The 14,809-nt window shown below is 36.1% G+C and overlaps 1 protein-coding gene across 5 annotated transcripts in view; it reads right to left on the reverse strand.

The window, feature by feature from the left end:
* The window catches only part of MDFIC (MyoD family inhibitor domain containing), a 95,251-nt gene that overhangs the window by 36,040 nt on the left and 44,402 nt on the right, over nucleotides 1-14,809 (reverse strand). For all 5 annotated transcript variants that reach the window (XM_031455244.2, XM_031455243.2, XM_031455246.2 and 2 more), the window contains one exon: nucleotides 1,226-1,498. In XM_031455244.2, coding sequence (XP_031311104.1) covers nucleotides 1,226-1,498 — 273 coding nt within the window. The remainder of the gene's footprint in view (nucleotides 1-1,225; nucleotides 1,499-14,809) is intronic.

The raw sequence follows: 14,809 nt of genomic DNA on the forward strand, positions 1-14,809 counted from the left end.
CTAATTAGTTTGGAAAGTAGTGTCACTGACCTGGAACTATGCAGACCATTTATTATCATATCATTTGATCAACCTAACCATCTACCTCAGTTGAGTTTGAGACACCTGTAGCCAAAATGTAATATCCTTTCTCCCACTCATTACTGGTAACTCTCAATACAATTTCCTATTTACAACTCAATTTATCTCTAGGAATAAGCACGGCCAACTTCACAGAAGCATCCCCAGAATTCCCCTTATTTAAGATTTCATGGTAATTAAAATAGAAAGGTAAGGGAATAAGAAAAATATTTTATATTTGTGTGTATATATGTACACACACACACACACACACAATATCTGAACCAGAAAATATATAAAACAGTTTTGAGTAGTTGATGCCCAAGTCCTGCTAAAAGGAGGAGAAAAGGAGGAATAGAGGACCCTGCATACACTGAGAGAAATTTGGGACCTTAACATGAGGCAAAGCTATTCTTTTTTTTTTTTTAATGGAACACAGCAAGCCATTTTTATAAAAGTAGTCTGTAGGTTATAAACCCAATGTCATTAGAAGGGGTTGTGTTACAATAAAGAAAACCTTTTCCAAGTTTATAGTACTTAACTAAGGAGGTAACCACTAGTTCCTGAGAGGTCAGAGAACACGGTCAAGTGCCTCTAGGAGAGGCGCTAAAGGCCAGACCACCATGAGCTTAGAACGAGGAGGGGCTAGGGGAGGGGGCGATCCATGGCATCACTGGGAGCTGGAAGATGCTGGTCAGTCAAGCAACAGAAATCACCTAGCCCACTCCCTGGAAAGACATGAAGATTACCAAGTCTTTGCTTTAGTTCTGCATATTTAAGAACTAATTTGCAAGACAAAAATACAAGTGGGTACTCTGAACCACAGAAGAACATACTGAATCAGCAACAGAAAAAAATACTTACATTCACACATGCCACCAAAATGTTGTATTCACATTTTTAAATGTGGTATTAAAGAAAGATAGCAGTTATACTGAAAGTCATGACTATTCACTCTAGAAGACAATCTGAAAGCAGGATGTCAGTTGCCAATGCTTCCGTGCCTAGCCTGTGCTGTGCCTTCCTTGGGGGAAGCTGCGTTTTACCAAAATTCCTGTTTGAAGGCTAAGCAAGATTCTTCATTTATGTTTGCTTGATCAAATAATTATTAGTGAATATGATTTTACATCTGGTCAAGTAAAATACGCATATATCTCAGACTTACCTTCAGGTGAAGAGCCTGTCTTTTGGGAGAAGACAGCATTTACTTTAGTCTTCTTACTGACGTCACTGTTTACAGACAAGCTGGACTGGATTTTTCTATGCATTTTTTGGGACACAGGCGCTGAAAGTCTTCGGTTCTCTGCAGATACCAGTTTGGCCCCGTGGTGGATTCCATTTCCATTGCTCAGACTCGGGTGGCCGTTCTTTATCTTGCCTGTTTCCTCCTCGCTTTCCTGTGCTGTGGTTTGAAGCTGAGGCAAGCGCTGAGGTTGTGCTAATGTTAAAGAGAGGAAAAAAAAAAAAAGTGGAAAAGTTTAAAAAATGAAAATTGAAAAATCATCATACACTTAGAAACAGACTTTCTTAGATTTTACCCATGATACTAAAAATGAAGAGGGAAAAAAAAGGAAAACACTAATAAACATGAACTTAGAGAAAGCTTCGTTATGAAAAGGGAAAATGTGAAGGGGCCATCACGGTGATACACAAGGAATGGGATACAAAAAAGAGGAAAAGAGTGGGGTTTAAGAATTTAAGTTGGAAATCAGAAAAAAGTAATTCAAAACTCATTCAATAGCAACTGTTGTTTCCTAAGTCCCAGGTCCTCTTTTGGGTGCTACAGACACAGCAGTGTTATCTCAGTATCCCTCATAACAGAGTTAACTACTCTGTTACCTCTGGAGATAAAAGGAAAGAAACAATGAATTCCAGGTATCAAAGCTGGACAACAGAGAGAGAGAGACAGAGTTTTTTTTGTTTTGTTTTGTTTGTTTTAATTCTGCTTTAAATTCTGGAGAAGAAAACCTGTTCTGTATTTATTCTTTAATTTTAAAATAAACCATTTATGAAAAGTCAGGAATAGAAGAGAACTTCCTTAATCTGATAAAACACATCTACCAAAATTAAATGTCAACACTGGAGAAGTACTCTTGTTTGGTCAGGACCAAGAAAAGGATGCCCCCTTCACCCTCCCATGCAGTATTATACTGACAAAAGTAGTAAACACCAAAAAGGAAAAACCAGTCTGAATCCTGCAAAAGAAGAAACAAAATTTTTGAGATGGGTGCAGAATTTGAATGTTCCAGCAGAAATCTAAGGGACTATATACATTCTGAATAACTAAGAATTTCATAAGATTTATACAGGATGAACCATATCAAAATCAACAAAGTTCTATAAGCCAACAATATAATTCACTCTCCACAATAACAACAACCAAAAAAGCCAACAAACAAAAAACTCTCTAAGTATCTAGGAATTAAGCTAGGCAAAAATGGGCCAAGATTTCATGGGAAAAATTACAAAACATTACTGAAAGACATAAAAGGAAACCCTAGAAATACCCTCTAGTAAATGGAGAGAGTATAAATATGTTAATTCCAGTAATATGTTAAATCTCCCCAATTTATTTATTTTATATAATTTCCATAAAATCTCCAAAAGGCTTATTTATGGAACTTGACAAGCTGATCCAAAAATGTATAGATCCAAAAATGTATAAAGAAGAGTAATCATGAATCACTAAGCCCATTTTAAGAAAGAAAAAGACAGTTGTGGGATTTTACTTAACAGATATAAAGTCTTATTTTAAAACTACAGTCACCAAGAGAGTATGGTGTTGGTCCAGGCACAGACACATGAAGGAGTGGAAGAGCAAAGAGTTCCAAAAATGCACGTGTGTGCACATGTCAGTGCATGTACCTCTCGTACAAGTAAATTTCAGGTGTATTAAACACCTGTGAAAAGCTTAAAAGAAAAATATAAAAGAATATTTTCATAGGATGACAGTAAAAAGGACAAACTAATTTGATTCTTTGAACAATGAATCACAAAACAAGCAGACTGACAAGTGATCATCTGTGCTGCCCAGCATTTCTGAATACACTCATAGGTTTTTTTTTAATTGAAGTATAGCTGATTTACAATGTTGTGTTAGCTTCAGGTGTACAGCAAAGTGATTCAGTCATCTTATGTATATTTTTTCATATTCCTTTCCATTATAGGCTATTACAAGATACTGAATGTAGTTCCCTGTGCTATACAGTAGGTCCTTGTTGTTTATCTATTTTATATGTAGTAGTGTGTATCTGTTATTCCCATCTTCCTAAATTATCCCTCCACCTATCTCCCTTTCCCATTTGGTAGCCATAAGTTTCTGTGTCTGAGTCTATTTCTGTTTTGTATATATATTCATTTGTATTATTTTTTAGATCCCACAGATAAGTTTTATTTATTTATACAATACTTACCATTATCTGTCTGACTTACTTCACTTAGTGTGATATTCTCTAGGTCCATCTATGTTACTGCAAAAGGCATTATTTTATTTTTTATGCCTGAATAAATTTATATATATAAATGCTTTTATATGTGTGTGTATGTATATATATATATGTATATGTGTGTGTGTGTGTATTATATATAAATGCTTATATATATATAAATGCTTCTTTACCCAATCATCTGTTGGACATTTAGGCTGCTTCCATGTCTTGGCTATGAACATTGGGGTGCATTTATCTTTTCCAATTAGAGATTTCTCTGTATATTATGCCTAGGAGTGGGATTACTGGATCAAACAGTAACTCTGTTTTTCTTTTTTTAAGGAACCTCCATATTGTTCTCCACAGTGTCTGCACCAATTTACAATCCCACCAACAGTGTAGGAGGGTTCCTTTTTCTCCACACCTTCTCCAGCACTCATCTGTAGATTTTTTGATGATGATCATTCTGACTGGTGTGAGGTGATACCTCATTGTAGTTTTGATTTGCATTTTTCTAATAAGTAGCAATGTTTAGCATCTTTTGATATACCTTTTGGTCATCTTCTTTGTATGTCTTCTTTGGAAAAATATCTTTTTAGATATTTCACTCATTTTAATTGGTTTTTGTTTTTTACATTAAGCTGTATTAGCTATTTGTATATTTCAGAAATTAATCCCTTATTGGTTGCACTGTTCGCAGATATTTTCTCCCATTCCATAGGTTATCTTTTCATTTGTTTATGGTTTCCTTTGCTGTGCAAAAGCTTTTAAGTTTAATGAGGTCTCATTTATTTATTTTTTTTTATTTCCATTACTCTAGGAAATGGATCTGAAAATATATTGGGGTGATTTATGTCAAAGAGTGTTCTGCCTGTTCTCCTCTAGGGCTTTTAGAGTATCCAGTCTTACATTTAGGTCTTTAATATACTTTGAGTTTATTTTTGTATATGGTGTTAGAGAATGTTCTAATTTCATTCTTTCCCATGTAGCTGTCCAGTTCTTCCCAGCACTACTTACTGAAGAGACTATCTTTTCTCCATTGTATATTCTTGTTGCCTTTATTGAAGATTAATTGACCATAAGTGTGTGGCTTTATTTCTGGGCTTTCTATACTGTTCCTTTGATCTATATGTCTGTTGTTGTGCCAGTCCCATACTGTTTTGATTATGACATATCCCTAGATAAGGCCCTGCTCACCAGAGGGGCAGGACTCAGCTCTATCCACCAGTGGGCAGGCACTAGCCCCTTCCACCAGGAAGCCTACACAAGCCTCTAGACAAGCCTCACAAATGGGCAGACACCAGAAGCAATAAAACTATAATCCTGCAGCCTTTGGAACCACATCTGCAAACACAGGCCATACTCTACCCTGGCACCTTGGGAGATGAGAGAGGAGCGTACTGCTGGGACACACAGGACATCCCTAGAGAGAGCCACTTCTCCAAGATGGAGAAACATAACTAACCTACCACATACATAAAAATACAAATAGAAATTTAGACAAAAGGAAGCAGCAGAGGAATATGTTCCAGACAGAATCCCAAAAGAAGAACTAAGTGATATGGAGATAGGCAATCTACCTGAGAAAGAGTTCAGAGTAATGATCATAAGATGATTTAAGAACTCGAGAGAAGAATGGATGCACAGAGCAAGAAGTTAGAAGTTTTTAAGAGAGTTAGAAAATATAAAGAACAACCAAACAAAGTTGAAGAATATATAACTAAATAAAAAATACACTAGAAGGAACCAATAGTAGAATAAATGAGTCAGAAGAACAGATCAGTGAGCTGGAAGACAGAGTAGTGTAAATCACTGCTGCAGAAAAGTAAAAAGAATGAAAAGAAACAAGGACAGTTTAAGAGACCTCTGGGACAACATCAAGTGCACTAACAGTCACATTATAGGGGTCCCAGAAGAAGAGAAAAAGGGCCTGAGAATTTACTTGAAAAGATAATAGCCGAAAACTTCCCTAACCTGGGAAAGGGAACAGTCACCCAAGTCCAGGAAGTGCAGAGTGTCCCATACAAGATTAACCCAAAGAGGAGCACACCAAGACACATAATAATCAAACTGACAAAAATTAAAGACAAAGACAAAATGTTAAAGGCAACAAATAATGTACAAGGGAACTTCCAGAAGGCTATCAGCTGATTTTTCAGCAGAAACTGCAGCCAGAAGGGAGTGGCACAATATATTCAAAGTGATGAAAGGGGAAAACCTACAACCAAGAATACACTACCGAGCAGGACTCTCATTCAGATTTGATGGAGAAATAAAAAGCTTTACAAGCAAGCAAAAGCTAAAAGATTTCAGCACCACGAAACTAGCTTTACAATATATGCTAAAGGAACTTCTCTAGGCAGAAGAAAAGGCCACAAGTAGAAGTAAGAAAATTACAAAATGGAAAAAGCTCACCGGTAAAGGCAAGCATAGAGTTAAGGTAGGAAATCATCCACACAGAAACTAGTAGGGAGGTTAAAAGACAAAAACAGTAAAATCACCTGTATCCACAAAATGCAGTTAAGGGATACACAAAACAATTATGTGTAAAATATGGTATCAAAACCAGTAATCATGAGGGGAAGACAGTATAAATGCAGGATATTTTAAAATGCATTTGAAATTATGAGATCAGCAACTGAAAACCACTATATATATAGTGGAGAGAGAAAGAGAGAGAGGGAGGGAGAGAGAGAAAGAGACTGCTATACCAAAACCTCATGGTAATCACAAACCAAAAATCTTTGATATACACACAAAAGAGAAAAAAGAATACAAATGTAACACTAAACATAATCATCAAATCACAAGAGAACAAAACAAGAAAGGAGAGACCAACAAAAACAAACCCAAAATAACTAACAAAATGGCAATAAGGATATACATATCAATAGCAACCAATGTAAACATATTAAATGTTTCAACCAAAAGACATAGACTGGCTAAATGGATTTAAAAAAAAAAAACAATACCCATGTATGTGCTGTCTACAAGAGATCCACTTCAGATCTAGAGACACATACAGACTCAAAGTGGGGGAATGGAAAAAAAGTTTTCCATGCAAATAGAAATCTAAAGAAAGCTAGAGTAGCAATATTTATGTTAGACAAAATAGACTTTAAAATAAAGACTGTTACAAGAGACAATAAAGAACAATACGTAACAATCAAGGGATCAATCCAAGAAGATGTAACAATTATAAATATATATGCATCCAACACAGAAGCACCTCAATATATATATGTAAGGCAAATGTTAACAGACATAAAAGGAGAAATTGACAATAACACAGTAATAGAGAGGGACTTTAACACCCCACTTACATCAGTGGGCAGATCATCTAGACAGAAAGAAAATTAATAAGGAAACAGAGGCCTTAAATGACACATTAGACCAAATGGACCTAACTGATATCTATAGAGCTTTCCATCTGAAAGAAGCAGAATACATGCTCTTTTCAAGTGCACACGGAACATTCTCCAGGATAGATCACATGCTGGACCACAAAGCAAACCTTGGTAAATTTAAGAAAACTGAAATCACATCAAACATCTTTCTTGACCACAATGCTATGAGACTGGAAATCAACTACAAGAAAACAACTGCAAAAAACACATATATGTGGAGGCTAAACAATGTGCTCCTAAAGAACCAATGGATCAGTGAAGAAATCAAAGAGGAAATTTAAAAAATACCTTGAGACAAATGAAAATGAAAACATGATGATCTAAAAACTATGAGACACAGCAAAAGCAGTGCTAAGGGGGAAGTTTATGAAGATACAAGCTTACCTCAGGACACAAGAACAATCTCAAATAAACAACCTAACCTTACACCTAAAGGAATCAGAGAAAGAAGAACAAATAGCACCCAAAATTAGTGAAAGGGAAGAATCATAAATATCAGAGCAGAAATAAATGAAATAGGGACAAAAAAACAATCAATGAAACTAAAAGCTGGTTCTTTGAAAAGAAACAAAATTGATAAACCTTTAGCCAGGTTCATCCAGAAAAAAGGAGGGAGGGTCCAAATTAATAAAATCAGAAATGAAAAAGGACAAGTTACAACCAACACCACAGAAACACAAAGGATCTTAAGAGGCTACTATGAGCAAATATACACCAACAAAATGGACAACCTAGAAGAAATGGACAATTTCTTAGAAAGGTACAGTTTGCCAAGACTGAACCAGGAAGAAATAGAAAATATGAATAAACCAATCACCAGTACTGAAATTGAATCAGTAATTTTAAAACTCCAAACAAACAAAAGTCCAGGACCAGATGGCTTCACAAGCAAATTCTACCAAAGGGGAGTTAACACCTATCCTTCTGAAACTATTCCAAAAAATTACAGAGTAAGGAACACTTCCACACTCATTCTATGAGGCCACCATCATACTGGTACCAAAACCAGACAAAGATATCACACACACAAAAAATTGAAATATGTGTATGTGTATGTATATGAATGACTGGGACATCGTGCTGTACACCAGAAATTGACACATTGCAATTGACTATACTTCAATAAAAAAACAAATTGAGAAAATTACTGGCCAATATCACTTATGAATACAGATATAAAAATTGTCAACAAAATACTAGCAAATCAACTCCAGCAATACATTAAAAGGACCATGCACCATGATCAAGTGGGATTTATCCCAGTGATGCAAGGATTTTTCAGTATCTGCAAATCAACCAATGTGATATGCCACATTAACAAACTGAAGAATAAAAACCATATGATCATCTCAATAGATGCAGAAAATTTTTTTGATAAAATTCAACATCCATTTATGATAAAAACTCTCCAGAAGGTGGGCATAGCAGGAATATACTTCAACCAATAAAGGCCACATATGACAAACTAACAGCTAACATCATACTCAGTGGTGAAAAGCTGAAAGCATTTCCTCTAAAACCTGGAACAAGCCAAGGATGACCACTCTCACCATTTTTATTCAACATAGTTTTGGAAGTCCTAGCCACTGTAATCAGGTAAGAAATAAAAGGAATTCAAATTGGAAAGAAGTAAAACTGTCACTGTTTGCAGATGACATGATACTACACATAGAAAATCCTAAAGATACTACCAGAAAACTATTAGAGCTCATCAATGAGTTCAGTAAAATTGCAGGATGCAAAATTAATATACAGAAATCTGTTGCATTTCTATACTCTAACAACAAAATATGAGAAATCGAAATTAAGGAAACAGTCCCATTTACCATCGCATCAAAAAGAATGAAATACTTTGGAATAAACCTACCCAAGGAGGCAAAGGACCTGTACTTCAGTCTGAAAACTACAAGACACTGATGAAAGAAACTGAAGATGACACAGCAGATGGAAAGATATACTGTGTTCTTGGACTGGAAGAATCAATATTGTTAAAATGGCCATACTACCCAAGGCAATATACAGATTCAATGCAATCCCTATCAAATGACCAATGACATTCTTCACAGAACTGGAACAAAAATTTTTAAATTCGTATAGAAACACAAAAGGTCCTGAATAGCCAAAATAATCTTGAGAAAGAACAGAGCTGGAGGAATCAGGCTCCCTGACTTCAGACTATACTACCCTCAAAGATATTGAGAATTTCCTCTATCTCATTCCTAGGTTCCTCTTCAGGTAGAGGGCATATATGTGACCCAAGTTCTACCAAGCAGGAGTATGACTTACATGCAGAAGTGATCAGTGCAAGACAGCAGCCACACCTGGGAGATGGAGCCTCTTAGCACTGAAGGTGAAGAAGGTGTTTGTTGCTTTAGCAATAGAATGGGGTGGAGTGTGCAGTGTCCATTCCCTAGTGGATCAGTGGGCCAAGGGTGCAGTAGTAGTGAGGTTTTCATTAGGGAAGCCCTAGTGAATGGAAGGGCAGGATCCTCATCTGTGTTACTTAACTCTTGGAAGAATCTATGTGCTCCTTATAAATCTATTTTCTATTTAAATTAGCCACAGTAGATTCTGGTTTTTGCAGCCAGGAGCCCTGATCTCCCTGCAAAATGTTATCTCTTTAAATTGGTTAAGTAATGAGGTTCTTAAAATCAACATTTATCTTGCTTGTGTAGCTCCTAAGCAGAGTTATCTATCACAGCATTTCAGCAAAAACAACAGCAACAACAAAACCCATTCATTATTGGATTTTACTATTTTATAATTTCCTAGAATTTCAAAATCTAAAACTGCTGTTTTAGTGGGGTTTTTTTTTTGTTTATGATGATGAACAGTTAAGAAATGTAAATTAAATCTGTAAATTAAATCTGAATACTCTGAATACTAAGAACTCTTCAACTTAGAAAAAGTGTTGCATGCAAAGCTGTAACAGTTACACATGGCACTGATAATGTCTAAACTGGACTAATTGTCTGTCATCTGGGGACTACATAAGACCTGGTGTATATTTTTGACACAGACGACAGCTTGCATGTGAGTAAGTCTTTAGCACACATTGTTCACTTCTGTTCCTGTTCACATAGCCTGTGTCTCTTGAGGAAAAACATCTCAACATACCAGAATATTTTACTCACGAATGTACGTATTTTAAGAAAACAAATTTTTTTTAACTTAACAAAAGCATCCTTTAATACCAAGTCTATTAACATTAATACCCAGTTTATAAAACTAATATATGAACTCCTCTTAGAGTTTTTTAGTTCTTTAGTGATAAAGGAGAATAATTATCTGAAAATTCAATACTTGGGGATAAGAAAGTAACAGTTGTAAAATGTAACAAAATATTGTTTCTCTCCTGACTTCCGGTGAAAAGAAAAAAACAAAGGTTACTGCTCTGTGTAGCAGCTATATATGCCCTTCTTAAAACTAAAATCGACAACCAAGGCTTCTGCAAAAGGAGATCCATTTCCTATGGGTGTGCAATCATTTGATCTAGAGATTAATTTGCTGCTCCTGTAACTTCTTGTACAACTAGAATGACATCCTAATGACTGCTATTGAACATAAAGCCAGTTATGCATATGTATTTAATGGGATGCCAAAGAAGACAGTTAAACCTAATTTGGTGTTCTTTTCAGAGCTCTTTCCCGTAATCTCACCAAATAAATGAAATGTTTTAGGCCACTTCTCTGAAAAGAATAATTCAAGCAATCTGAGAGCTTGCTGAAGTTGAAATGTTATTGACCAATGCTGGGGAGACTGCTTATCAATCAAAAATGCCCTGTCATATTCCATAATCCAAGATAAATTTAAAATCACTATGTAACAAACATTCTCCATAAAAATAAAGGTGGTAAAAGACAATCAGGTCTTGCCACCAAATTCTAAAACTGACAGATCTGACCTTTTCCTACTATCAGAATTGGCTATTTGCAAATTACTGGGAATGGCTGCTGGAGTCATATTCAAACATATCCTTAATGATTTATCTACTTTTCAATCTTCAAAATGATATCTATTTCTGTTGGCAGATAAATGATAGTACATTCATTTTTGTTTCACTGTCACCTAATTATTTTTAGTGTAGTTTGTATTATGGTCAGGTAGCTAAGTATTATCTCTTCACTCCGGTTCCTAAACATTATGATTTTGTCAGATGCAGGCAGTATATAAGTCAAATCACAACTAGATGAACCCTAGATATGTGAGTTATCTTAACAGACATTTATTTTAACTTCGTGGATAATTTTTCATAGGCATGACTTAAATCTTACGGTAAAAGCATGACTAAAATGCAGTCAGAAACATGATTCTATTCTTGAATAAAGAACAAAAACATCTGACTGATTAAACCATAATTACTTGGCTTTAAACAGATTTCTTTTCCTTACTGTGTACAAGTTGTGTATGGCTTTAAAAAAAAAAAAAGCACACTAATATGGGAACGACACAATGCTTCTTAAAACACAAGTGATGCCTAGGGACCCTCGCTCTCCCTTTAATGATCCACTGTTCTCATTCAGCTGTCTTTCTTTTTTCAAATCTTTACATATGTGACAGCTCTCAAAAGTAGACCATAGACCATCTGGCATTTCCAGAGGTGTGCCTTGTGCAAATTCAGCTCTATTGAGAGTGCGCTGCTATCTGCTGCCTGCGTTATAAAGGGACAATAGACTGTAGAACTTATGAGTTGTTTTGAATTATTCATTTTTTTGCCTGTATATTCAAGAAATTTTACAAACTCTGCATTTTGTACTACATAATCACATGCGTTAAAGGTACAAAGAAACTTTCTGACACCTCTTTTCTACTGAAAGCTGGCATTTTGTTTGATACGTGAACATTCAGCGTCTGTTATATCATACTAAACAGGATGGGTTCTTCTACAAAAGGCCCCATTTTAAACTCACTCTCTGTGAGCAAAAAAATGTATTCTTGATATCAAAATTTCAAATACCAGTTATATGAACATTCAGCATCTCCAAACCTGGATAGCACTGGTCACCCGCTTACCATATGTGTAAAGAATTTTTTTTAAAATCATTGCTCACACAATGCAGCATGATTGTAATTTTAATATCCATGATGAATAGTTACAAATGTCTTAAGAAATACTGTGCTTTCTAGGTTCAAATGTTTTCAATCAGGAAGGAAACCAATAGAATTAGATCTAGTGATTTTCAATAAGAATAATAAATATGGGAGTAATGAGTCAATAGCATGAACTTCTTTTGATAATTTTTTTTAAACTGGGAGATATTGTAGAGAGTAATAACTATACTTGAAACTGCAGCTGCTGGAGTAGCAATATAAAGCAACATTCTGCTATAGCATATAATCTATTAGCATGTGCAAATCACCTTCAGTCACTGGTCTCTTTACACAAGTCAGATTTAATAAAATTACAAAAGAATTCACATGCCATATAGTCAGTTTAAAAGGTTGTTGTACACATACAAAAAAATCTAAATTAAATGCTTAGGATGTAAAATTGCCAGTAACAGAAAGATCAGAATAGAATATGGAGTGGGGAAAATGACTTGGTGTAAACCAAAATTACTGTTCCCAGGGCAAGTTACGAAGCTTTTATTGGGTGCCCAGTACTCTACTCTGTGGTCACCATGAGACAGACAGATACACACACAAATGGTAGAGATTTTATGTGTGTGTATATATATATATATATATAACAAAATAGTGTTTTATTATATATATATATATATAATATGCATCTATATACAATAACAGCTTTAAAAGTGACTACTTCAAACTTATTTGCAAAACAGAAACAGACTCTCAGAGAACAAACTTGTGGTTAGGGGCGGGAGGGGATAAATTGGGAGTTAGAGATTTGCAGATACTTACTGATATATACAGAATAGATAAACAATTAAGTTCATTCTGTATAATGCAGGGAACTAAATTCAATATCTTGAATACGGTGAAAAAGTATCTGAAAACGAATATATGTATGTTCATGTATGACTGAAGCATTGTGCTGCACACCAGAAATAGACACAACATTGCAAACTGACTACATGTCAATAAATATATATACAAAAAAGTGACTTCAATATGCCCTAACATGCTAAAACTGTATTACTTATATATACTTTTATATACTTATATTTATATACTTACATATTTATTGTTATAATGTAAATAAGCACTAAAATCAACTAAATGTGCTAACAGAAAGCTATCACCTTGATGCGAACCTTTCTCAGTGAACAGACCCTGGGTGAGGCTGTACCCTCACACGCTGTCTAGAAGCTCCTGGCATTTTCTGTTTCCTTAGTTCCCCTCCAAGAGCCTTCTAAAATTTCTCTCGTGCTTCTGAACTTTTTCATCACATATTTTCCATCTTCATTTTATCTAATGTGTATACTAAAATATGGAGATATATTTTGGAATTGTAATTTTTTTTTTTGAAAGTGTGATCATTTGAAAAGCTCAAATTCTGTCACTACGGAAACACAGCATCGAGGGGTTTGTCCTATGATGGTATCACATCTATTAGCGTTTTCACAGTAATTCCTTTTTAATGACTGCAAAATAAATCACCAGGTATCAGGGATTGGAGATACTTCTTCCCAAAACAAGAAAATAAAACTTTAGAAGTTTTGCAGAATCGAGCACTTATCTCCATTTCATAAAGAACATCTAATAAATTATGCAAACACCTTTAAGTAGAGCCTGGAAGAGGGAAACTGCCGGCTTTTCCCCAGACCCTTCCTCCCCATCGCCCTGGGCTCACCCTTTCCCGGCCTTCCTGAGCTCAGCCGCGTGGCCACATTTGCTCTGCAGGAGTGAGAGAAGGATTATTCCTGCCACGTCTGGGCCCGGGCCTTCACACTCAGGCATGTCCTCCCTACACTTTTTTTCTTGCACTTGGCAGCAACCTAGCTTTGACCACAGCGGAGGGAAAGATCTTTAGGAACACTGAGAAACCAAGTAGAAGGAATCTGCAAGGCAGCAGGGAGGAGAGCCTCCCACCTGGGATGCTCACCTCGTAATGCTACATAAGAAAGAAACTTTCACTTAGCCACGGGATTAATGCTGGGACTCATCACAAAACATTTAGAGCTTCTATCAAGGCCTATGAACAACTGTGTCCAGTGCATACACATATAATACATATAAACTGCCACTCGCCCAAATGACCTAAAAGATTACCACTAGAAAAAAAAAAGAAGCAAAAATATATCGGTAACGGTGGAAAGATGACTACCCAGTCCACAACCTCTGATGGATCTCAGAAAGCAGCAGCTCAGTTTTGCAAGGCAGGAGTTACTACTGAGGGATAACAATGCATCATGCAGTCCCATGGGAAAAGTATTCCGGCCTTACTCTGCCATTGGAATAAGACAGTGATGCAGGTCTGGCAGATGTCTGTCTTAACCGTGGCTGGCAGGAAATCCAGCAGGGTGACCAACCATCCCAGTTTGCTCAGAAGTAAGGGAGGGGCTGGGGTGCAGAACGTGTAGTTTTAAAACCGGGACAGTCCCAGGCAAACTGGGACCGGTTGGTCACCTTTGTATCAGAAGCAATTTGTACACAAATGTTTTCTTCAACAAGATAGTGACAACAACAGATGGTGGGAAGTGCGTAGGCTTTGCACAAGACCCACTAGAGTTTGAATTCTGGAGTCAGCATTTCTGGGTTCTGTGAGCTTAAAGTTACTTCATCTCCCTGGCTAGTAGGACCTTCCCTGGCAAGATGAGAGAAATGACAGATCTTCATGGGTGTGGGGAGGCTTACCTTCCCAATTCCACCCCACTAATTTCTCCCTATTCACTCTCCCGTACTTAATTCCACCACCACCCCCTACACTTCTTTCTGATTTGTTAGATGGATTTTACTTTTTATTCTGTGTTACCAGGTGTTTTTTTTCCCTATAACTCACCCCAAACC

This window comes from Camelus dromedarius, chromosome 7 (genome assembly GCF_036321535.1).
Source record: "Camelus dromedarius isolate mCamDro1 chromosome 7, mCamDro1.pat, whole genome shotgun sequence".
Lineage (NCBI taxonomy): Eukaryota > Metazoa > Chordata > Mammalia > Artiodactyla > Camelidae > Camelus > Camelus dromedarius.